At 57.3% G+C, this 22,693-nt stretch overlaps 2 protein-coding genes across 8 annotated transcripts in view; one reads left to right on the top strand and one right to left on the bottom strand.

Annotated features, from left to right (window-relative positions):
* Positions 1–20,708, top strand: part of LOC138818600 (phosphatidylserine synthase 2) — a 27,640-nt gene extending 6,932 nt beyond the window's left edge. Inside the window, exons 3-12 of one of the 2 annotated variants that reach the window (XM_070009556.1) lie at positions 5,679–5,761; positions 9,726–9,793; positions 16,732–16,866; positions 17,398–17,448; positions 17,862–17,975; positions 18,352–18,470; positions 19,018–19,132; positions 19,205–19,350; positions 19,431–19,616; positions 19,979–20,708. In XM_070009556.1, the coding sequence (XP_069865657.1) occupies positions 5,679–5,761; positions 9,726–9,793; positions 16,732–16,866; positions 17,398–17,448; positions 17,862–17,975; positions 18,352–18,470; positions 19,018–19,132; positions 19,205–19,350; positions 19,431–19,616; positions 19,979–20,141 (1,180 nt within the window). In that variant the 3' untranslated portion in view covers positions 20,142–20,708. The remainder of the gene's footprint in view (positions 1–5,678; positions 5,762–9,725; positions 9,794–16,731; positions 16,867–17,397; positions 17,449–17,861; positions 17,976–18,351; positions 18,471–19,017; positions 19,133–19,204; positions 19,351–19,430; positions 19,617–19,978) is intronic. The other variant, XM_070009558.1, reaches the window with a different exon arrangement.
* LOC138818601 (ribonuclease inhibitor-like) overlaps positions 19,974–22,693 on the bottom strand; it is a 20,333-nt gene continuing 17,613 nt past the window's right edge. For all 6 annotated transcript variants that reach the window (XM_070009560.1, XM_070009561.1, XM_070009562.1 and 3 more), the window contains one exon: positions 19,974–22,385. In XM_070009560.1, coding sequence (XP_069865661.1) covers positions 22,298–22,385 — 88 coding nt within the window. In that variant the 3' untranslated portion in view covers positions 19,974–22,297. The remainder of the gene's footprint in view (positions 22,386–22,693) is intronic.

Raw genomic sequence — 22,693 nt, 5'->3', positions numbered from 1 at the left:
GCGTGTCTGCCCCTCCCCCGAAGAGCTGACCCACACCACATGAACCCTCCTGTCCACACAGGTGGCCCCAGCCCAGTGAGGCTAAGAACAGACCCCCACGCTTAAAACAGGCAGCGCCAAGCCAGTTGCCAGGAATCCCAGGAGGCTGAGGTCTGAGGATGAAGGTTCTGAACCGGCCCAGACAGGAGAGTCTGTGAAACTCTCCAATTAATTGCCCAAAAGCTGGAAATGGAGCTGTGGCTCAAGGGATAGAGTGCTAGCCTTGAGCACAAAAGCTCAGGGACAGCAGGTAGGCCCTAAGTTCATGTCCCAGGACCGGCACTCACAAAAGAGGTGTGGAAGCTCCTGCGAATATAACCCACTGCCTCCAGTCCTTAGAGCACTTCTGAGCTGTCCCCACACACTAGAAACCGCCTCTCCACCATGAGGACCCTTGACATCCTGCTTCAAGAGCACAGAGCAGCGGGGGAGGCCCGGGACCTGCCTTGATTCCTTCTGGGACGCTCCAGCCTCTCCAGGTCACGCTGCACTGCCCGCAGCTCTGCTGCCTGGCACCATTGCCCAAGGTGCATCTCCCCTGAAGCTGTCACCAGGCCTCCTGGGCCACAGCCAAGTGGTACAGCCGGGGACTCAGCAGGCCGATTTTTGTTGTGTGGAGTTTTTTGTTTTTTTTGTTTTGTTTTGTTTTTTTGTCGGTCGTGGGGCTTGAACTCTGGGCCTGGGCGTTGTCCCTCAGCTCTTCAGCTCAAGGCTAGCGCTCTACCACTTGAGCTACAGCGCCACTTCCGGTTTTCTGGTGGTTTATTGGAGATAGGAGTCTCACGGTCTTTCCTGCCCGGGCTGGCTTTGAACCGCGATCCTCAGATCTCAGCCTCCTGAGTAGCTAGGATTACAGGCGTGAGCCACCAGCGCCCGGCTTGTGTGGAGTTTTTGATGCCCTCAAGGAAGTAGGTTTCATTAGAACGTACATTGTTAAAAGCTTGGTAAATTAATTTGGTTTTGCTAAGCTTTTAATTTTAGCTTGTATTTCATTGTTCATTTTATGGATCTACGGATTTTTTCCCCTTGTGTGTGATACTAGTATTTGAACGCAGGGGCCTCATACTTGCTCCGCAGGCTCTCTACCATTGTTCCAACTTTCAGCCGTTTTTGCACTGGTTAGTTTTGGGATGGGGCGTCCATTCCTGTACGGTGTGTACCTGGACCGTGAGCTGCCAATTTTAGGCTTCCTCTTGTAGCTGGAATGGCAAGTGTGCATCAACATGCCTGGCGTCTGTTGACATAGTGTCTTTCTTACAGACGTTTCTTCCTGATTTCATTCTCCCAAGTAGGTAGGTTTACAGGTGCGGTCCCTGGTACCCAACTTGTTTTGTTCTGTTCTGTTCTGATAGTTTTGGAGAAGTTATCCTGCCGTATTGCTTAGGCTGGTCTCAAACTCCTGGGCTCAAGCAATCCTGCCTTAGTCTTCCAGGTAGCAGCGACTTCCGGCACTTACCACCTTATCCACTTGTGTATTTCTTCTCACGTTGGCTTTCTTGACAGTCTGCTGTATTTCTAATAGAGTTTTAGCCTACTGGCTTGGCAGGTGCACATGCTGTGTGCCCACTGTGTGTCCACGTGGAGGAATGGAATGTTGCTTTCACTGGTTGCTTCTCACCGCAGTCGGCTGGAGGTCTGGTCCCGCACATGGCCGCCTTGGTGTCTGGCGTCCTCCCCCGAGCGCTGTCGCAGTGCCTGGTGGTGTTCAGGGCTCATCATCTAACTGTAGTGTCCTTGTGGACGACACACGCACCACTGATGTGCTACCCAGCCCAGGTTCATGGCGAGCAAAGTGAAGCTCCTCACACGTTGTGATCATAAACTGCACTATATACATAGCACAAATACATAGATACTCTTTGAAATACATTGTTTTAGATTTTTTAATTTTTTATTTCGGTATGGGGCTGGAATTCAGTGTCTGGGTTCTCGAAGCTTCTTCTCAAGGCTTACGCTCCACTTCCAGGCCTTTACTGATTGATTCCAGGTAAGTCTCACAGGCTTTCCTGCCTGGTCTGGTTCTGAACCACAATCTTCAGATCTAAGCCTCTTTTTCTTTTCTTTTTTTTTTTGGTTGGGGGGGGGGGGGGCGGTCAGTCGTGGGACTTGAACTCTGGGCATGGGCACGTCCCTCAGCTCTTCAGCTCAAGGTGAGCGCTCTACCACTTGAGCCACAGTGCCACTTCCCGTTTTCTAGTGGTTTATTGGAGATAAGAGTCTCGAAGACTTTCCTGCCCAGGCTGGCTTTGAACAGCGATCCTCAGATCTCAGACTCCTCAGTACCCAGGATTACAGGTGTGAGCCACCGGCATCCAGCTAAGATCTAAGCCTCTTGAGTAACTAGAATTACAGTCATGAGCCACTTGACACCAGGCAGCAAGTACTGTATTATAAGGAACCTTGAGTAAGGGTTTTTATAGCTTCAGAGGATCCTGAAATCAACATCCCACACACAGCCAGAGCAATTGTATTATTTCATTTTCTTTTGTTTAAGACAAGGTCTCTCTGTTCAACCCTGTTTGGCCTGGAGGGAGGGAGGGAAAGAAGGGGGGGGGGAGAGAGAGAATATCAATGTGTGTGTCACTGTGTCTGTCTGTGTGTCCTAAGGCTTGAACCCACAGCCTGGGCACTGTCGTTGAGTTTTTTGTTGTTGTTTTTGGTCTGTCATGGGGCTTGAACTCTGGGCCTGAGCTCTTCAACTCAAGGCTAGCACTGTACCATTTGAGTGCTACTTCCACTTCTCTGGTAGTTTATTGAGATAGGGGTCTCACAGACTGGATTGCTCAGGCTGGCTTTGAACTGTGGTCTCATCCTCCTAAGTAGCTAGGATTATAGGTGTGAGCCACTGGCACCTGGCACGTCCCTGAGGTTTTTTTGTTTTTGTTTTTGTTTTGCATTTTACCACGTAAGCCACGGGTCCACTTCTGGCTTCTTGGTGGTTAATTGAAGGTTAAGATGGACTTTCTGCCTGTGCTGACTTGGAACCATAATCCTCAAATCTCACTCTCCTGAGTAGCGAGGATTACAGACGTGAGCCACCAGTGCCCAGCTAAGCGTGGAATTTTTTTATCCTCCTATCTCAGTCTCCCCAGTGCTGGGATTTCAAACGTGCATGGTATGAGGTAGTGGTGTATGTAGAGACACAGGTTAGGGCAGCAAACGAATGCTGTTTTCTGTGCACTGAGGGCCTTGACCTTCCTGGTCCTTGACAAGGGGTATATCCGGTGCTGAGAACATGGCTTCCAGTGTTCTCTAGTGAGAGCCAGACTCCTTGGAGAAACAGCTGATTGAGTCCATTCTATAGTGTCTGAATTTCAAAAACTCAGAAAAACAAAATGATTTATGCCAAAACAACCCAGGAACTACACAAGAACCCTCTGTAGTCAAAGTTGGAATAGTTTGAGCAACGAACTTGTTTGCTGGAACAAAATGCAAGGTATAAAATAATTATTCATAAATATTTGACAAAATAAATAAAAAGTTTTAAAAAGCTAAGTACTGGTGGCTCATGCCTAGCAACTCTGGAGGCTGAGATCTGAGGATCGCAGTTCAAAGTCAGCCCTGGCAGGAAAGTCCGTGAGACTCTTCAGTAAACCACCAGAAAACAGGAAGTGGTGCTGTGGCTCAAGTGGTAGAGCGCTCGCCTTGAGCCGAAGAGCTGAGGGACAGTGCCCAGGCCCAGAGCTCAGGCCCCACAGCCAACAACAGCAGCAGCAGCAGCAACAAAACCAACTCCAGGAAATGGAGACCTGGGTTTGTGGTGGTGGTGGTGGTGGTAGTGTTTATTTTTGCTTTGTTTTTTTCTTTAGAGGTCGTAAAGTGGGGGCTTCTGAATCAGTTCTATTGCAGAGTACACTCTGTGGGAACTGACCTATGTACTTGTGAGGCGGGACAGGAGCGGGGTCTGGGGGACCGCGAAGGAAGGGATGAACCCCTCTGTACAACATTTAATAACAATAAAACTACTTTTTAAAAGCTAGCCTGTAAAATTGTCCTGCGTGTGGGATGTCTAGTCCGAGTCAAGTCCTCAGGCCACGGGGCTGCGCCAGCCCTGGGCGCTGTGTCTGGCCGAGGCCCCTGGGGCCCAGGAGAGCGGACGAGGGCTGTCTCCTCCTCTGGCGGCCCGCCCCTGCTCTTCCCTCTTCCAGCTGCCGCCCCACCCCCAGCCCCTTCCTCATGCCGCTTCGGTCCTGTCCTGGCAGCTGGACCAGAGACTCTCTCCTGGGTTGCTTCCACTGTCCTGCCGAGGTGGGACTGTCGCTGGGCCAGGCGTGGCTCTCTGGCCTCAAATGACCAACCCTACTCTTCATTGTGGTCCTGGGAGTTTCATGCTAGCCACCCTGAGGAGACTTGCCATGACCCCATGTCATGTGAAGTTGAGGGCCGGGGACGCTTGGCCAGGGCCACGCGCCGCGGGAGCCGGTGTTGCTGTGAACAGCCAATGGCACATGCACTTGTCCGAGAGCCTGTGGGCTGGCGCCGGAGCCTTTCTTGTGCACTTTGCTGAGGCAAAGACCCTTTCCTGGGCCCCCACTCCGGTGCTCGTCTCTGGCCAGCTTCTCCACCCCACGCACGGCATCTTAGGTGTTTGGGGTGGTGGTAAGCAAGCACTTAACTTTCCATCCTCGGCTGCAGGAGTCTGTTGGTATTGGAAAGGTGGCTCAACAGCAAACAAGCCAGGTTGCTGTGTGCATCTACTTTAACACAGGTCCAGCAAGAGTACCTGCTTGGCCCATATCAGAGCAGACGGCCATTAGGTCTGAAGTGTACAAGGGCTTTAATGAACCCTAGTCATCACTGGTAAAGCTTAGGGTTTTTTTGGTGATGGTCTTGGGGCTTAAACTCAGGGCCTGGATGCTGTTCCCAGGCTTTTCTGTTCAAGACTAGTGCTCTACCGCTTGAGCCACAGCTCTGCTTCCAGCTTTTTGGTGGTTAATTGGAGGTAAAAGTCTCACAAATGTTTCTGCCCAGGCTGGCTTTGAACCGCAGTTCTCAGCTCTCAGCCTCCTGAGTTGCTAGGATTACAGGCGTGAGCCACCAGCATCCAGCAAGTTGAGGGCTCTTTACTGTAATGTGTATTCGTGGAGACACTGGGCACCATACATGAGTGGCCTCGTGACGCAAGGGCATTCCACAAGTGGCACCTGTCTGTATGTTGCATTTGAGCTCAGTGGGGGCCACGGGGTGGCCAGCTCCGCCTGACCCCCTTCCTGCTGCCCTGCCCGGGCGCCAGCTCTGCCTGACCCCCTTCCTGCTCCCCTGCCCAGTGACCCCCTTCCCGCTGCCCTGCCCAGTGACCCCCTTCCTGCTGCCCTGCCCAGTGACCCCCTTCCCGCTGCCCTGCCCAGTGACACCCTTCCCGCTGCCCTGCCCGGGCGCCAGCTCTGCCTGATCCCCTTCCTGCTCCCCTGCCCAGGTGCCAGCTTCGCCTGGCCCCCTTCCTGCTGCCCTGCCCGGGCGCCAGCTCTGCCTGACCCCCTTCCTGCTGCCCTGCCCGGGCGCCAGCTCCGCCGGGCCCCCTTCCGGCTGCCCTGCCCAGGCACAGAGCAGCCACCGTGGGCATCCCCGGGGTCCCCGCACGCCCGCCTCTGTGAAGGGAGATTGCACGCACTGAGGGACTGTTTGTTCTTTGTTTGCAGAGGTATTGTGGCCAGTATTTTGGTTTTCTTGTGTTTTGGAGTCACACAAGCCAAAGATGGGCCATTTTCCAGACCTCATCCAGGTAACTTGCCGTTTCTTCCTCCATGCGTGCCTGGTGGCACTTCTGTCCCCCGCACCACTGTGTCTGTGCAGCTGGGTGTGACCGTCCCCTGTCCCCTCAGCCACTGCCCCCTGCAGGGGCAGGCCTCGGGCTCCTCTCCTCCCTTGTTGCCCTGCAGCTCCCCTTCCTCTTCCTAGATCGGGCTGTGGGAGGGGCTGTGCTCTGGCTGAGGCCCTGGATGGTTTCCAGGTGTCTGCCTCCCTCTACCCTTGGTGCTGACAAATCCCTGAACCAAACTGCCCCCCAGCAAAGCTCAGCTGGAGGACACAGACCCCTGCCCGCTCCCCACTGCTTCCCCAGAGGGCTAGCGTAGCTACAGTAGGGTGGGTAAGTTTTCCCCTCAAGAGTGAACAGCGTAGCAGTTAGGAATGTATTTCTTCTCAGTCTCAATAGGGGTGTGAATTATAAAATACAGAGATGTTTTTATGTGTACCTGTGTTGTAATAACCTCCATTAAATCTTGGTGTGTTGGTGTGTGTACATACGTGACAGTATCTTACTGTACTCCCCTTCAGTCTCCCAGGGCCTGGGGTTCACTGATGACCTCCTGAGCAGCTAGGATTACAGGTGTGCGCTGCAATGTCCAGCTGGCCACTGTGGGGGGGTTGTGGTGTGGGATGCATGGACATGCTTGCTAGTCCTGGGGCCTGAACTCAGGGCCTGAGCACTGTCCCTGAGCATTTTTTGTTCAAGACTAGCACTCTACCCTTTGAATCACAGCTCTACTTCTGGATTTTGCTGGTTCATTGGAGGTAAGAGTCTCACAGACTTTCCTGCCCAGGCTGGTTCTGACCCTGGGCTCGCAGCCTCCAGAGTGGATAGAATTATAGGTGTGAGCCACCAGCACCTGGCCTTTTTTTTTTCTTTTTTTTTCTTCTAAGATCAAGGTCTCAGCCGGGCGCTGGTGGCTCACGCCTGTCATCCTAGCTACTCAGGAGGCTGAGATCTGAGGATCGAGGATCAAAGCCAGCCCAGGCAGGAAAGTTCATGAAACTTTTTTTTTTGTCGGTTGTGGGGCTTGAACTCTGGGCCTGGGAGCTGTCCCTCAGCTCTTCAGCTCAAGGCAAGTGCTCTACCACTTGAGCTACAGCGCCACTTCTGGTTTTCTGGTGGTTTATTGGAGATAGGAGTCTCACGGTCTCTCCTGCCCGGGCTGGCTTTGAACCGAGATCCTCAGATCTCAGCCTCCTGAGTAGCTAGGAAGGATTACAGGCGTGAGCCACCAGCGCCCAGCTAAGTTCATGAAACTCTTATCTCCAATAAACTGCTAGAAAACCGGAAGTGGTGCTGTGGCTCAAGCGGTAGAGCGCACTCGCCTTGAGCTGAAGAGCACAAGGACAGTGCCCAAGCCCAGAGTTCAAGCCCCACAACAACAAGAACAACAAAAAATCAAGGTCTCATTGTTTCCTGGGATACTCTTAAACTCCTAGGCTCACGAAATCCTCTTGCCTCTGACTTTTGAGTAGCTGGAATCATATGCATGTGGCCACTGTGCTTGGCTGGTTTTCAGTTTTTCAGTATATTAGTAGTGAATTTTTGCACAAGTCTTCATGCTTATCTGATTTTTTAAATTATTTTTTGTCAGTCGTGGGGCTTGAACTTGGGGCTTGGGGCACTGTCTCTGAGCTCTTTTTTGCTCAGGGCTAGTTAGCACTCTTAACACTTTGGACCACAGTTCCAATTCTGGTTTTGTGGTGGTTAATTGGAGATGAGAGTCTCACAGACTTTCCTGCCCAGGCTGGCTTTGAACCTCGAGCCTCAGATCTCAGCATCCTGAGTAAGTAGCTAAGGTGACAGGCATGAGCCATCAGCACCCAGCTCATTATTTCTTTAATAAAATATTCTAGGGCTGGGAATATGGGTTAGTGGTAGAGCGCTTGCCTACCATGCATGAAGCCCTAGGTTCGATTCCTCAGTACCACATACACAGAAAAGCCAGAAGTGGCTCTGTGGCTCAATGGTAGAGCACTAGCCTTGAGCAAAAGAAGCTGGGGACAGCGCCTAGGTCCTGAGTTCAAGCCCCAGGACAGGCAATAAAATTAAATAAAATGGAGGGAAGGTCAGTTGTTACAGAACTACGAGCAAGGCTTTCTCTGTCCCAGAAGCGTGGGCGGGGCCGCGGGGCCGCGGGGCCGCGGGGCTGGAGGCTGCTCTCCCCAGCAGGTCCGCGGTGCTGCGCTCATGCAGGTTGGGCTGCTGCGCAGAACCATGGAAAGCAAGGTGCTGGTGTTAGGGCGGTGGGGCACACTGACCACCAGAGGCCCTGTGTGCTCGCAGGGTGATGGGCAGCCAGGGGCAGCGTTGCTGTGAGCGGCCTCGGGCCGTCCGTCTCTGGCTGGAGGCATGCTGGCTTCTGAGCCGCCCTCCCCTCCCCTTCCAGCGTACTTTGCTCTGCTCGCTGTGTTTCTTCACCAGTCTTCGCTTCATTCACGTAAAAAGTTCTGGAGCCACCTTCCTCCTCGCATCTTGTTAGGCTTGGAAGCAGGGACCCCCCCCCCCAAACCCGGGAGGTGTGCCCCTGGGAGCTACAGAAGGTCCTTGGCCCCAGGGCGGCCATGTCCTGGGGCTCTGCCCATCTCCTGCCACCCCTGGGGTCTGTGCTGCGTGGCTGTGCCATTAGCAGCCGGCCCTGTAAGAGGGGCCGGGATAAGGCTCCAGATGACCTCTCTGGGGGTTGCTTTATTTGGAAACGTCAGTTGACTGTAGTTCCACAAGAAGTTCTGGGAAGCAGGTCCTGGCCCATTAGGGATGGCCTCCCTCCCTTTCCAGTTTGGTTTGGTCTTGTCTTTGTGTGTGTGGTGCCAAGATGAAGCTAGCCCTCACGGTCCCTGAGCTGGGCCCGGCCCCTCCTGGCTCTGTTACCTGTGGATTCCTCCAGAATCTGTAGCTGTCAGATGTCCGGAGTACTGCGGAGATTACGCCTCACTATCCCCTTTGATGCCTGGATTGATTGCTGTGTTTGGATGGAGGTGGTGTCCTGGAATCAGGGCCACCAATGCCAGGAGTGGTCAGAGTTGTTTAGGGAGATATGAAGGAAACGTAAAGGGTTGCTAGATATTTAGGGATGGGCCTAAAGGGTGGTAAGGGTCAGAGGTGGTCCCGCTTCTGGTTCAGGAGTCTCCCTGGCATGGCGAACATATGCCAGGAGGCAGGGGTGGTGGAAGAGTCAAGCTCAGCCTCAGATCCGGTGACCCCAGAGGTGTCTGTCAGGAACAGACAGGCCTCGGCCTGTCCTCAAGGGAGCCACACGGTGGGACACAGAACAACTCTTATCTCTTGGGAAACATCCCTTGAGTCCCCTTGATGTCCCCTGCTGTGGGCTGGGGGTGGCCTTGTGACCCCTCGGAATCCTGAGTCGGTTGTGCCTAGAGCCTTGTTGCAGCTCCTGAGCCCGCGAAGATTTCTCTCAGACTCAGCCTGCTCTTGGGGCCTGAAGAGCGTGACCTCAGGCGTCCAGCGTCCAGCTTGTGTCCCAGAAGCACTTGAGCACTTTCCTGTGGGCTTCCCAGGTAGAGCAGGACCCGAGGCCCGCCCGAGGCCCCGCAGCTGCCAAGCCGCCCTGACACCAGGCTCACGAGCCTGCGCGCTCGGGGCCCCCCATCAAGAAGTGTGCTGAGCACGTAGCAATCAAAGACCTTAAACGTGCAGAAAAATATTACCCATGAATAATAGTGGAGTTAAAGGCGCTTTTCTTACACGATAAAGGAATCCCCAACAACGCAGGGCGCGCTTGCTGGTAGACGCAGAGCAAGGGCGTTTGCCACCTCCGCCTCTGCCCTGTGGCTCTGCGCCCCTGTGCCCCGGAGAGACAGACAGGAACAGTGCGCAAGGGCTGTGGAAGAAAACGGGAGCTACTCCATGCAGACAGCCAGGCGGGTGAGGGGCCCTCGGGGCGGCCTGACACCCCGCTGTCTTGTCTTTGCAGCTTACTGGCGGTTTTGGCTCTGCGTCAGTGTGGTCTATGAGCTATTTCTCATCTTCATTCTCTTCCAGGTAAGTGGTTTGTCGTCTTTTTTAGATCCAAGATCTGGACTGGAACTTGATACCTGACATGTTCGCTCATTAGCTAGCACTCTGCCAACTGAGCCGTGAGCCATGCCTTCAACCCTATAAATAGTTTGTCTTAAAAGCTGTGGTGCCGGGCACCGGTGGCTCACCCCTGTCATCCCAGCTGCTCAGGAGGCTGTGATCTGAGGACCACAGTTCAAAGCCAGCCTGGGCAGGAAAGTCCACGAGACTCTTACCTTGAGCACCAAGAGACACAGGGGCAGCACCCAATGCCAAAGACTGGCAGAAATAACTTTTTAAAAAAATAAGAGGCTGTGACATTAATAATGGAGGAAGCTTTGTACAGTCGGGTTGTATAGTGCTACGAGGAAGCCATCCTGGATCTTTTCCTCCAGGGGTCCGAGGTGGGGAAGGGTGGGTCTGTACAGGGCCAGCGGCACACGGGGCCGTACTTACTGGACGTCCGGCCCATGAGCAGCTCTGGGTTCAGGAGCTTTCTCCTGTCTAGCACAGCCCTGCAACAGCTAGTGAAGTTGCAAACTCACTTTGGTCATCCCTAAACAGTGGTGTGTTGCCTTGTCTGTTTACCTTGCTCTGCCTTGCTAATGAGCACACCTTTTGGTGGTAGACTCAGAATTTCATCCGTGTGTTACTTATTGCGGTGAGGTAGCTCTCTGGAGCAGGTGCACAGTGCTGTGAGCGTCCGTGCACGTCCAGGCCAGTGGAACTGTCACCACCTGTAGGACATGGGACAGTTCCGTCTCAGAAAACTCAGGGCGGCTTGTTGCTGATTGTCCTGCCAGCGGAGCCTCACTGTGAGCGGTGGACACACCGCTCCAGGTGGACACACACGTCCAGGCCCCACCGTTGTGTTGGTCATCTCCCAGGGATGGGCAGCACTTCTTTGAATGGGCTGTCTGCTCAGGGGTGGAGGGGCATTGGCCTGTTCCCATTCGAGGGTGGATACCGGTTTCCATCTCTGGAGTGGACAGCAGTACGCTGGCTGGGGACGGACAGCACAGGGTGCTTTCAGTGCTAACTGCCTCCCGGTGTGGCGGGGCTGTCCACAGCCCACCAGCACAGACTGAGAACTCTTGCTTCCTATCCTTGGTCTCAGCTCATGCGTGTGTGTGTGTGTGTGTGTGTGTGTGTGTGCGTGCGTGTGTTCACACATATGCCCAGATTGCTGAATCCGAGAGTCACTCTAATTAATAGAATTACCATAAGGTGGTGTGTTCCTGTGACTTTGGTCTGCGTATGTTATGGCTGAAGCCCAGGCTCTATCAGATTCCCTTGGTTTTCTCTTCATCATGTCTGTGCCTCCTGGTACCACACCTCAGCTCCTCTAGGCTGTGCAGTTCTAGAGCTTCCTTGGTATTGGTTGGTCTGTTTTGATGCTGATTTTATATATACATATATACACAAGTAGCACATATCTATGGATAAACAAGGTTTTCATTATCTGAGTAGCTATACAAAGACATTATCGTTCAGCAAGTCACTTTTTAAGTGTCATACATCTTGATCCCTTTCATCACCTTCCCTGTTTTATTATTTTTGTTTTCTATTTGTGCCAGTCCTGGGGCTTGAACTCGGACCTGGGCGCTGTCCCTGAGCTTTTTTGCTCAAGGCTGACACTCTGCCACTTGAGCCACAGCGCCACTTCCGACTGTTTTGGTGATTCATTGGAGATAAGAGTCTCACGGACTTTCTTGCTGCAGCTGGCTTTAAACTGCAATACTCAGATTTCAGCCTCCTGAATAGTTAGGATTGCAGGTGTGAGCCATGGACGCCTGGCTGCCTTCTCTGTTTTTGATGTGGGGTAGCTCTGAGGACGGTTAGTTGAGTATCTAGCAGGTCATACGGCACTTATAATTGGGAGGTGTGAGTCTTTGCATTCCCCCCCCCCCCCTTTTTTTTTGGTGCCAGTCCTGGGCGCTGTCCCTGAGCTTTTTTTGCTTAAGGCTAGCACTCTACCATTGAGCCACAGCGCCACTTCTGGCTTTTCTGTGTATGTGATACTGAGGAATGGACCCAGGGCTTCGTGCGAGCTAGGTGAGCACTCTACCACCAAGCTACATTCCCAGCCTGCATTTTCCTAGTTTTTTATTGAGATTATCTTGAGTCATCTGGTTTCTTGCATTTACAAATGAACATTAGGTCAGTGCTGGAGTTGGAACCCAGGGCCTCCTGCACGCGAGGAAAGTCCCCTACAGCTGAACCATACCCCCAGCCCAAGCAGAGATGTTGACAGGGATTACATTAACCCCAGTTTCAGAATATTGTCATTCCACAAATACTGAGTTTTCCATCCCATACACATGGAATATCTGTCTAATTTAGGTCCATAATTTTATTTCTGTTGTGCTTTTCAGTTTTCAGAGTTTTAAGTTTTTTACTTCCTTTGTGGTGTTTTTGTTTTTGTCAGTCCTGGGGCTAGAACTCAGGCTCTAGGCCCTGTCCCTGAGCTGCTTTTACTCAAGGCTAGCACTCTACTACTTGAGCCACAGTGCAACGGTTTTTGAGTAGTTTGGGTTTTTTTTTTTTTAGTAGTTTATTGGGGATAAGAGTTTCATGGCCTTTCCTACCTGTGCTGGCTTTGAGTTGTGATCCTCAAAGCTCAGCCTCCTGAGAAGCTAGGATCACAGGCGTGAGCCACTGGTGCCCAGCTTTCCTTTTTGTTAGATTGGTCCTCAAGTATTCACTTTAATGCAGTTATACATAGAATTCTTTTCTCAATTTTACTTCTAGATTACTCATTCTAGTGTGTAGAAACAACATTTTTTTTTTTTTTTTGGGTCCGGTCGTGGGGCCTGAACTCTGGGTCTGGGCGCTGTCCCTCAGCTCTTCAGCTCAAGGCTAGCACTGTACCACCTGAGCCACAGCGCCACTTCTGGCTTTTTTTCTTTTTGCTTATATGGTGCTGAGGAATCGAACTCAGGGCCTCATGTATGCAAGGCAAGCGCTCTACCACTGAGCCACCTTCCCAGCCCATGCCCTCAGGGCCTTGCTGAATTCACTAGCCGCAGAAGTTCCTTGTGCCTCCTCTTCCCAGCTCCTGTTGCCTGCGTGTCGGGGGTTCCATTCTTCCTTCCCAGTCTAAGCAGTCTTTTATTTCCTTCTCTTCCTAATCACCTGGCCGGGGTGTGCAGGAGAGCAGGTGCCGCTTCTGCTCGCTTCCTGAGAGCACCAGCTTCTCCACGTTCAGTGAGTGTGTGTGCTGGCTTCTAGAAGCCCCTTATGAAGTGGAGGGAGTTCCGTTCATTCCTAGCTGATGGAGTGCTTTTATTGTGAAGGGCCGGTCAGTTTTGTCAAGTGTGTTTTCTGCATCACAGGTGGATTTTCCTTTGTTGAAAGGAGGTATTACACTGATGGATTTGCTTATTCCCCATGGCACAATCCTGAGGTCACTGGGCCCAGGCCCACACTCCTGAGGTCACCCGCACTGGGCCCAGGCGCACACTCCTGAGGTCACCCGCACTGGGCCCAGACGCACACTCCTGAGATCACTCGCACTGGGCCCAGGCGCACACTCCTGAGGTCACTCACACTGGGCCCAGGCGCACACTCCTGAGATCATTCACACTGGGCCCAGGCGCACACTCCTGAGATCACTCGCACTGGGCCCAGGCGCACACTCCTGAGGTCACCCGCACTGGGCCCAGGCGCACACTCCTGAGATCACTGGGCCCAGGCGCACACTCCTGAGATCACTGGGCCCAGGCGCACACTCCTGAGATCACTGGGCCCAGGCGCACACTCCTGAGATCACTGGGCCCAGGCGCACACTCCTGAGATCATTCACACTGGGCCCAGGCGCACACTCCTGAGATCATTCACACTGGGCCCAGGCGCACAATCCTGAGATCACTGGGCCCAGGCGCACACTCCTGAGATCACTCGCACTGGGCCGAGGCCCACACTCCTGAGATCACTCGCACTGGGCCCAGGCACACACTCCTGAGATCACTGGGCCCAGGCCCACACTCCTGAGATCACTCACACTGGGCCCAGGCGCACACTCCTGAGATCACCCGCACTGGGCCCAGGCGCACACTCCTGAGATCACCCGCACTGGGCCGAGGCGCACACTCCTGAGATCACTCACACTGGGCCCAGGCGCACACTCCTGAGATCACTCACACTGGGCCCAGGTGCACACTCCTGAGATCACTCACACTGGGCCCAGGCGCACACTCCTGAGATCACTCACACTGGGCCCAGGCGCACACTCCTGAGATCACTCACACTGGGCCCAGGCGCACACTCCTGAGGTCACTCGCACTGGCTCCAGGCGCACACTCCTGAGATCACTCGCACTGGCTCCAGGCCCACACTCCTGAGATCACTCGCACTGGGTCCAGGCGCACACTCCTGAGATCACTCGCACTGGGCCGAGGCCCACACTCCTGAGATCACCCGCACTGGGCCCAGGCGCACACTCCTGAGATCACCCGCACTGGGCCCAGGCGCACACTCCTGAGATCACTCACTGGGTCCAGGCGCACACTCCTGAGATCACTCGCCCTGGGTCCAGGCGCACACTCCTGAGATCACTCGCCCTGGGTCCAGGCGCACACTCCTGAGATCACTCGCACTGGGCCCAGGCGCACACTCCTGAGGTCACTCGCACTGGGTCCAGGCGCACACTCCTGAGATCACTGGGCCCAGGCGCACACACCTGAGGTCACTCGCACTGGGCCCAGGCGCACACTCCTGAGATCACTGGGCCCAGGCGCACACTCCTGAGATCACTCACACTGGGCCCAGGCGCACACTCCTGAGCTCACTGGGCCTAGGCGCACACACCTGAGGTCACTCGCACTGGGCCCAGGCGCACACTCCTGAGATCACTCGCACTGGGCCCAGGCGCACACTCCTGAGATCACTCGCACTGGGCCCAGACGCACACTCCTGAGATCACTCACACTGGGTCCAGGCGCACACTCCTGAGCTCACTGGGCCCAGGCGCACACACCTGAGGTCACTCGCACTGGGCCCAGGCGCACACTCCTGAGATCACTCGCACTGGGCCCAGGCGCACACTCCTGAGATCACTCACACTGGGCCCAGGCGCACACTCCTGAGGTCACTTGCACTGGCTCCAGGCGCACACTCCTGAGATCACTCACTGGGCCCAGGCCCACACTCCTGAGATCACTCGCACTGGGTCCAGGCGCACACTCCTGAGATCACTCGCACTGGGTCCAGGCGCACACTCCTGAGCTCACTGGGCCCAGGCGCACACACCTGAGGTCACTCGCACTGGGCCCAGGCGCACACTCCTGAGATCACTCGCACTGGGCCCAGGCGCACACTCCTGAGATCACTCACACTGGGCCCAGGCGCACACTCCTGAGGTCACTTGCACTGGCTCCAGGCGCACACTCCTGAGATCACTCACTGGGCCCAGGCCCACACTCCTGAGATCACTCGCACTGGGTCCAGGCGCACACTCCTGAGATCACTCGCACTGGGTCCAGGCGCACACTCCTGAGCTCACTGGGCCCAGGCGCACACACCTGAGGTCACTCGCACTGGGCCCAGGCGCACACTCCTGAGATCACTTGCACTGGGTCCAGGCGCACACTCCTGAGCTCACTGGGCCCAGGCGCACACTCCTGAGATCACTCACACTGGGCCCAGGCGCACACTCCTGAGCTCACTGGGCCCAGGCGCACACACCTGAGGTCACTCGCACTGGGCCCAGGCGCACACACCTGAGGTCACTCGCACTGGGCCCAGGCGCACACTCCTGAGATCACTCGCACTGGGCCCAGGCGCACACTCCTGAGATCACTCGCACTGGGCCCAGGCGCACACTCCTGAGATCACTCGCACTGGGCCCAGGCGCACACTCCTGAGATCACTCGCACTGGGTCCAGGCGCACACTCCTGAGATCACTCGCACTGGGCCCAGGCGCACACTCCTGAGGTCACTTGCACTGGGTCCAGGCGCACACTCCTGAGATCACCCGCACTGGGTCCAGGCGCACACTCCTGAGATCACCCGCACTGGGCCCAGGTGCACACTCCTGAGATCACCCGCACTGGGCCCAGGCGCACACTCCTGAGATCACTCGCACTGGGCCCAGGCACACACTCCTGAGATCACTCGCACTGGGCACAGGCACACACTCCTGAAGTCAAGTCTGCTCTAAACTTGGTTTCCTGCTGCTTTGTCTACATCCCGGTCTGAAATTTCCTGGAACTGCTTTGTTGTTGTTGTTGATCCTGGGGCCTGATCAGGCCTAGGCCATGCTTGGGTTTGTTCACCGAAGGCTAGCCCTCTTCCTTGAGCCGCAGCACCGCTTCCCGTTTTTGGGTGGTTCATTTGGAGATCAGAGTCTTGTGGGCTTCGCTGCCCGGGCTGGCTTTGAACCGCAATCCTCAGGTCTCAGCCTCCTGGGTCGCCGGCCTGAGCGGCCTTTTCTGCCTTGACATTGTAAAGTTTAGCTGAGATTTGTCTGATGGTTTTCTCTGCCCGCGCACCTTCCCGGCTCCGGGCCTTGGCTGGGCGCTGGGGTCTGGGCTGGACAGCAGGGCGCCAGCCGGCTCAGGACGGAACTACGCAGTGTCCCTCTGCTACCTCCTCCCGGCCACGTCCCGCTCACCCCCCTCTCGGGGCGGGCCTCTGCGATGCCGCGTGGAGTCCAGGCCTGCAGCCGCCTCCTCGTCCCCGGTGGGCCTCCTGTCCATTGACAGGTCCCAGAGTGCACTGAGCACGGGGGCTGGAAGGAGCTTTGGCCGGTGTCAGCGTTAGTGTGTGTGAAGATGGAGCCTGGGCACCCAGCGGGGGGAGGGACGGGGCACAGCCGCTCCCGGGGCGGCGCAGGACGGGCTGGTGGGCCTTGTCTGTACCGTGCTGCCTCTGGGCCCGTCCCCGCCGCCCGCCGCCCGGCCCCTCTCATGCTGCCTTGCAGACGGTCCAGGATGGCCGACAGTTTCTGAAGTACGTGGACCCCAGACTGGGAGTTCCGCTGCCGGAGAGGGACTACGGGGGAAACTGCCTCGTCTACGACGCAGACAACGAGACCGACCCCTTCCACAACCTCTGGGTATGGAACCCCCCCTTCCCTCCCCCGCCCCCCCAGGCGCCCAGGCGCCCCCTCCCCTCCCCTCCCCCCTTCCCCCTTCCCTCCCCCTCCCCTCCCCCTTCCCTCCCCCTCCCCTCCCCCTCCCCTCCCCCCGCCCCCCCAGGCACCCAGGCGCCCCCTTCCCTCCCCCTCCCCTCCCCCCTCCCCTCCCCCTTCCCTCCCCATCCCCGCCCCCCCAGGCACCCAGGCCCCCCCTTCCCTCCCCATCCCCTCCCCCCTCCCCTCCCCCCTTCCCTCCCCATCCCCGCCCCCCCAGGCACCCAGGCGCCCCCTTCCCTCCCCCTCCCCTCCCCCCGCCCCCCCAGGCACCCAGGCGCCCCCTTCCCTCCCCCTCCCCTCCCCCCGCCCCCCCAGGCACCCAGGCGCCCCCTCCCCTCCCCCCTTCCCTCTCCATCCCCCCCGCCCCCCCCCAGGCGCCCGGCCCGGGCCTGTGCGCGGCGAGGCTCCGCGGGGCCCACGGGGGGCCGAGGCTGAGTCTGTCTCTGCCCACAGGACAAGCTGGACGGCTTTGTGCCCGCGCACTTCATCGGCTGGTATCTGAAGGTACGGCGGCCTCCGCCCTCCGCGCCCCAGCGCCCGGAGCTCCCGTCTCCAGCGGGGCCAGCGCGGAGCCCTGACCCCCTGCCCACCTCCGCTCCATCCCAGCACGGGTGGCCGCAGGTCTGACCCCGCTGCACTCTGGGCTCCGGTCCGATTCTGGGGAAGGACCCGCGTTGCCCTGGACCAGGGGAGCGCCGTGCCTGCCCGGGTCCCCTGCGGGGCCCTGCGCGGTCCTGGCCAGCCAGCAGGGGCCGCTTCCCTTTAGAGCTCCGGACGCACCACCGGACGGAGCCGAACATCTTAGGAGATGTCTTACCTGCCGGGGACCCGGGGGACCCCGGGGGCAGTGGGCACCCCCTGTGGGCGGCCCGCGGGGGCCGCTGTGCGAGCCTGACCGGGTGCCTCCCCGCCCGCAGACGCTCATGATCCGCGACTGGTGGATGTGTATGATCATCAGCGTGATGTTTGAGTTCCTGGAGTACAGCCTGGAGCACCAGCTGCCCAACTTCAGCGAGTGCTGGTGGGACCACGTAGGTACTGCGGCCGTGGGACAGCCCCGGGCCGGGACAGCCCTGGGCGGCTGGCCTCTGCGGGCCTGGCCTCCGCCACCTGGCCTCCGGCCTCCGCGTGCCTGGCCTCCGGCCTCCGCGGGCCTGGCCTCCGCCACCTGGCCTCCGGCCTCCGCGGGCCTGGCCTCTGGCCTCCGCCACCTGGCCTCCGGCCTCCGCCACCTGGCCTCTGGCCTCCGCCACCTGGCCTCTGGCCTCCGCCACCTGGCCTCCGGCCTCCGCGGGCCTGGCCTCCGCCACCTGGCCTCCGGCCTCCGCGGGCCTGGCCTCTGGCCTCCAGCCTCCGCGGGCCTGGCCTCCGTGGCCCAGCGTCACCTCTCTCTGGCCCCTGCCCTAGTGGATCATGGACGTTCTCATCTGCAATGGTCTGGGCATCTACTGCGGCATGAAGACCCTCGAGTGGCTGTCTCTGAAGACATACAAGTGGCAAGGCCTCTGGAACATTCCAACCTACAAGTATGTCTCAGGAGGAAGGGGCCGTGTTGGGTGGCTTCCAGTACCCGTCCCCTCCATGTCACACAAAAGGCCTGAGGATGGGTGGCTGTTTGCCCTCTCAGCCCCAGGACCCTCCGCTCTGCCTCCCCAACACCACACCCACCCTGTGGCTGGCCCTCTGCTGCGTAGCGGGGGTCCCCTCATGTTTCTTATTTTACTTCGAGATTTAAAATAAAGAGAAAACAAGGTGGGTTGGGCGCATGGCTCAGCGTCAGGGTCTTCCCTGACAGGCACAGGCCCTGGATTCCATCCCCAGAGCCACAGAGACAGGCAGTGCCGGGAAGTGTGTGAGTCTGGTCCTCAGGAGGCTGAGGCAGGAAGGCCACGTGAGCCTGGAAAACACAGATCCTGTCTCAAACCTCAGACAAAGGAGGGAAGGAACAGGAACCCAAGCAGAGAGCGCGCGGGCGGGGCCTGCGTCCCCTGCAGCCTCAGTAGCGCTGGGGGGGGGGCCCTCCGTCCGTCTGTCTGGCACCGGTGCTCAGGCCCCTGGCTCTCTGGCTTCCAGGGGCAAGATGAAGAGGATTGCCTTCCAGTTCACGCCCTACAGCTGGGTCCGCTTCGAGTGGAAGCCCGCCTCCAGTCTGCACCGCTGGCTGGCGGTGTGCGGCATCATCCTGGTGGTAAGGCCGATCGCCTCACGATTGCGCGCAACCTGGGGCCCCGCGCCGGGCTGACCCTCTCCCATCCCCTAGTTCTTGCTGGCGGAGCTGAACACGTTCTACTTGAAGTTCGTGCTGTGGATGCCGCCCGAGCATTACCTGGTCCTGCTGAGGCTGGTCTTCTTCGTGAACGTGGGCGGGGTGGCCATGCGTGAGATCTACGACTTCATGGACGACCTGTAAGGGCGGCCCGCAGGCCTCGGGTGGGGGGCCCGGGGCGGAGGGGGCCAGGCCTCAGGCAGCCGCCGCCTCTCCACAGGAAGCCCCACAGAAAGCTGGGCCAGCAGGCCTGGCTCGTGGCTGCCATCACGGTCACCGAGCTGCTCATCGTCGTGAAGTACGACCCGCACACGCTCACCCTGTCCCTGCCCTTCTACATCTCCCAGTGCTGGACGCTCGGCTCCGTCCTGGTGCTCACCTGGACTGTCTGGCGGTTTTTTCTGAGGTGAGTGGAGGGTGGGACTCCCCTGCTGTCTGTGGTCCAGCCAGCTTAAACAGCCGTGGGTGTCGTCGGATCTACCTGGTGGAGTCTGTCCCCATCCTGCTTCGGCAAGGGTCCTGGCAGCCCCCTCTCAGCCTTGTTCCTCCAGGGGACCGTGTGGGACAGTGCCTTGGCCCTTTGCCTGGAGGATCTGGGCTCCTTGGGCTTCGTGGCCTGTCCTGGCCCGCACCTCAGCTCCCTTCTTACCCAGCCACTCCTCAGACCACACCCATGGTGTTCCTGTGGAACAGAGGTACCAGGTGTCTGTGGGGTCTGTGCTGGGACTCATGACCGGGCCGGTGGCAACATGGCCTGTGCCCCCTCAGGGACATCACCTTGAGGTACAAGGAGACCCGGCGGCAGAAGCAACAAAGTGACCAGGACAGAGCTGTCGGCAACAGAGACGGGCGTCCAGAGCCAGATGATGACCTTGCAGAGCCCAGGGCGGCAGAGGAGGAAGCCACCAAGGAGGGGGCCTCGGCCTTCTGAGCCGAGGGGAGGCCCCGGCCTCGCCCCGTGGATGGTCCCTTCCTCCTGTGCTTAGTGGGCCCAAGAAGAGGGGAAGGAGGCCCAATCCCTCTGTTTCCAGGTGTGCAAGGGCGTGCGTGTGCACATGTGTGTATCTGAGTGCGCGGCTGCCGAGCCGTCTCGGGGCCGAGTTGGCCAGCGTGGCAGGGACTCACTGTGGAGCACGGACCCAGCCTAGGCACAGCACGGGGGGAGGGAGGCATCACTCCCCATGGAGTGGGCCGAGGCCCAGAAAGACCGCGGCTCCCTCCCTCGGGGCTGCACAAGTGAGGGACAGGCGCTCATCACCAAGATGGCTGAAGAGCCAGACTGAGTAGCAGCACGGAGCCCTTTCCTCTTTCCTCCGGAGCCTTCACTTAGCCTGGAGGGTGTGTGGTGGGGTTGGAGATCACCAGACTGGCCGAGTCAAGAGACACCAGGCCGCTGGGCCTGTATCCTGGCTGCTCCTCGTCTCTGACTCCTGAGTCCGAGGCTGTCGCCTTGAGCGGGCAGAACAAAATAAAGTGCTGTGAAGGTGCTCAGCCTCCAGCCTTCTTCCCTGCCCCCATTTTGTTGCTCCACCTTTCCAGAAGCCTCATAAGCAGCAGCAGTGGCCTGAGACGCTCCGAGCCGAGGGAGGGTGACGTCACTCACACCGGGGCCGGGCGGGCAGCTGACCTCTCAGACTGGTGTTTTTAGAACTTTAATAGTTGTTTTCAAGTTCAATCCTGGCACTTAGGAGCTGAGGTACTTGGTGGGTTTAAAGCCATACCCTTTCAAAAACAACAGGAAAGACAGGCATGCATGGTGCCACACACCTGTCGGGCCAGCTGCACCAGAGCAGGCTCACGCTGGCGATCCCGGCTACGCAGGAGGCCCCCCTGTGAAGCCAGCCTCGCCAGGAAAGACTGAGACTCCAGTTAACCAGCAGTATGTCAGCGTCGTGGCTCAAGTGGTAGGAACACCAGCCACGAGCAAGGAAGCATGAGGTCAACCCTAGAACTGGCACCGGAAGTGCGTTGTATAGGAAGGTACCACGTGGTTAGAAGTGCGTTGTATAGGAAGGTACCACGTGGTTAGAAGTGCGTTGTATAGAAAGGTACCACGTGGTTAGAAGTGCGTTGTATAGAAAGGTACCACGTGGTTAGAAGTGCATTGTATAGAAAGGTACCACTGTGGTTAGAAGTGCATTGTATAGAAAGGTACCACGTGGTTAGAAGTGCGTTGTATAGAAAGGTACCACTGTGGTTAGTTGTAAGTTCAGTCCACCTGCAAGTAGTTCTCCAGAAAGTGAGGATTTGGGAAATTTTTATCTTACACAAAAGGTGGTCTCTTCCTTTATTGAAGCAACCTTTGTGTGTGCATGCCAGTACTGGGGCTTGAACTCCGGGCCAGAGCACTCTCCTTTAGCTTCTTCAGGCTGGTGCTCTACCACTTGAGTCATGGCCCCACTTCCACTTTTTAGAATTTCCCACCCTCTCAGGAGCCTTGCTTCTGTGTGGTCCAGGGTAGGAAGGCCTTCCACAAGCCACTCCTGCAGACCGGCCTGACAGGAGCGGAGCTGGTGGCAGCCGCGACCCCTGGCTGTGTCCTGTGCACACCAGACAAACGGCGTGCGTCTGAACACTTTCCTCAACACAGGAGAACTGCCACGTGTGATTCAGGTGTGGACGGCGCTCGGGTCATGGCATCATCTGTCCCCGCACACATTCGTCACTGCTTTGCAGTAAAAACATTCACCAACTTTTCTTCTAGCTTTTTTCACCCTGTCATTCACTAGTACGCTGGAATTGACTGCTCCTGTCCAGATGGTTTAGGTGCTGACCGACCTCTTCCTGGCAGGGCAGGGCAGGGCAGGGCCCAGTCTCGGGCAGAGGCCCCAGGCAGGAAGCGAACAGGGAAAGCGAATGCCTCCATGTCAGCTCTAGTGCTGGCGGGCACAGGCATGAAGGAAGAACAGAGACTTCCTCCTAACAAAGCTGTTTAATCATTACAAAGTGTCTAAATTTTTCTTGCAGAAATGATTACATTGTTTCTCTTTGGGCAGAAGCCAAACTCTAAGCTGCAGCCCGCAGACTGCCGCAGGTCAGACTAGGCTGTGTCTCCAAGTACAGGTCCAGAGGCCAGGTCGGTGTCCATCAAGAGATAACCGTCAGAGACGGCCTGGCTTCCTCCAGGGCCTGAAGCTGGTCCTCCATCGCCTGGGTCCAGTAGATGTCATAGAGGCTGGACACAGGCAGAAGGAGTGGGCTGGGTGACTGACTGACACACACACACACACACACACCATCCCTCAGCACACACACACACACCATCCCTCAGCACACACACACACACACACACCCCATCCCACAGCCCCGCCGCCCACCCGTCCACTTACACCAGCTACACACACACACCATCCCTCAGCACACACACACACACACACACACACACACCCCATCCCTCAGCCCCGCCGCCCACCCGTCCACACACACACACACCATCCCTCAGCGCACACGCGCACACACACACACCATCCCTCAGCGCACACG

Source organism: Dipodomys merriami, unplaced genomic scaffold, assembly GCF_024711535.1.
Source record: "Dipodomys merriami isolate MVZ:Mamm:240054 unplaced genomic scaffold, mDipMer1.0.p SCAF_78, whole genome shotgun sequence".
NCBI lineage: Eukaryota > Metazoa > Chordata > Mammalia > Rodentia > Heteromyidae > Dipodomys > Dipodomys merriami.
This window is presented reverse-complemented; position numbering and strand designations above follow the sequence as displayed.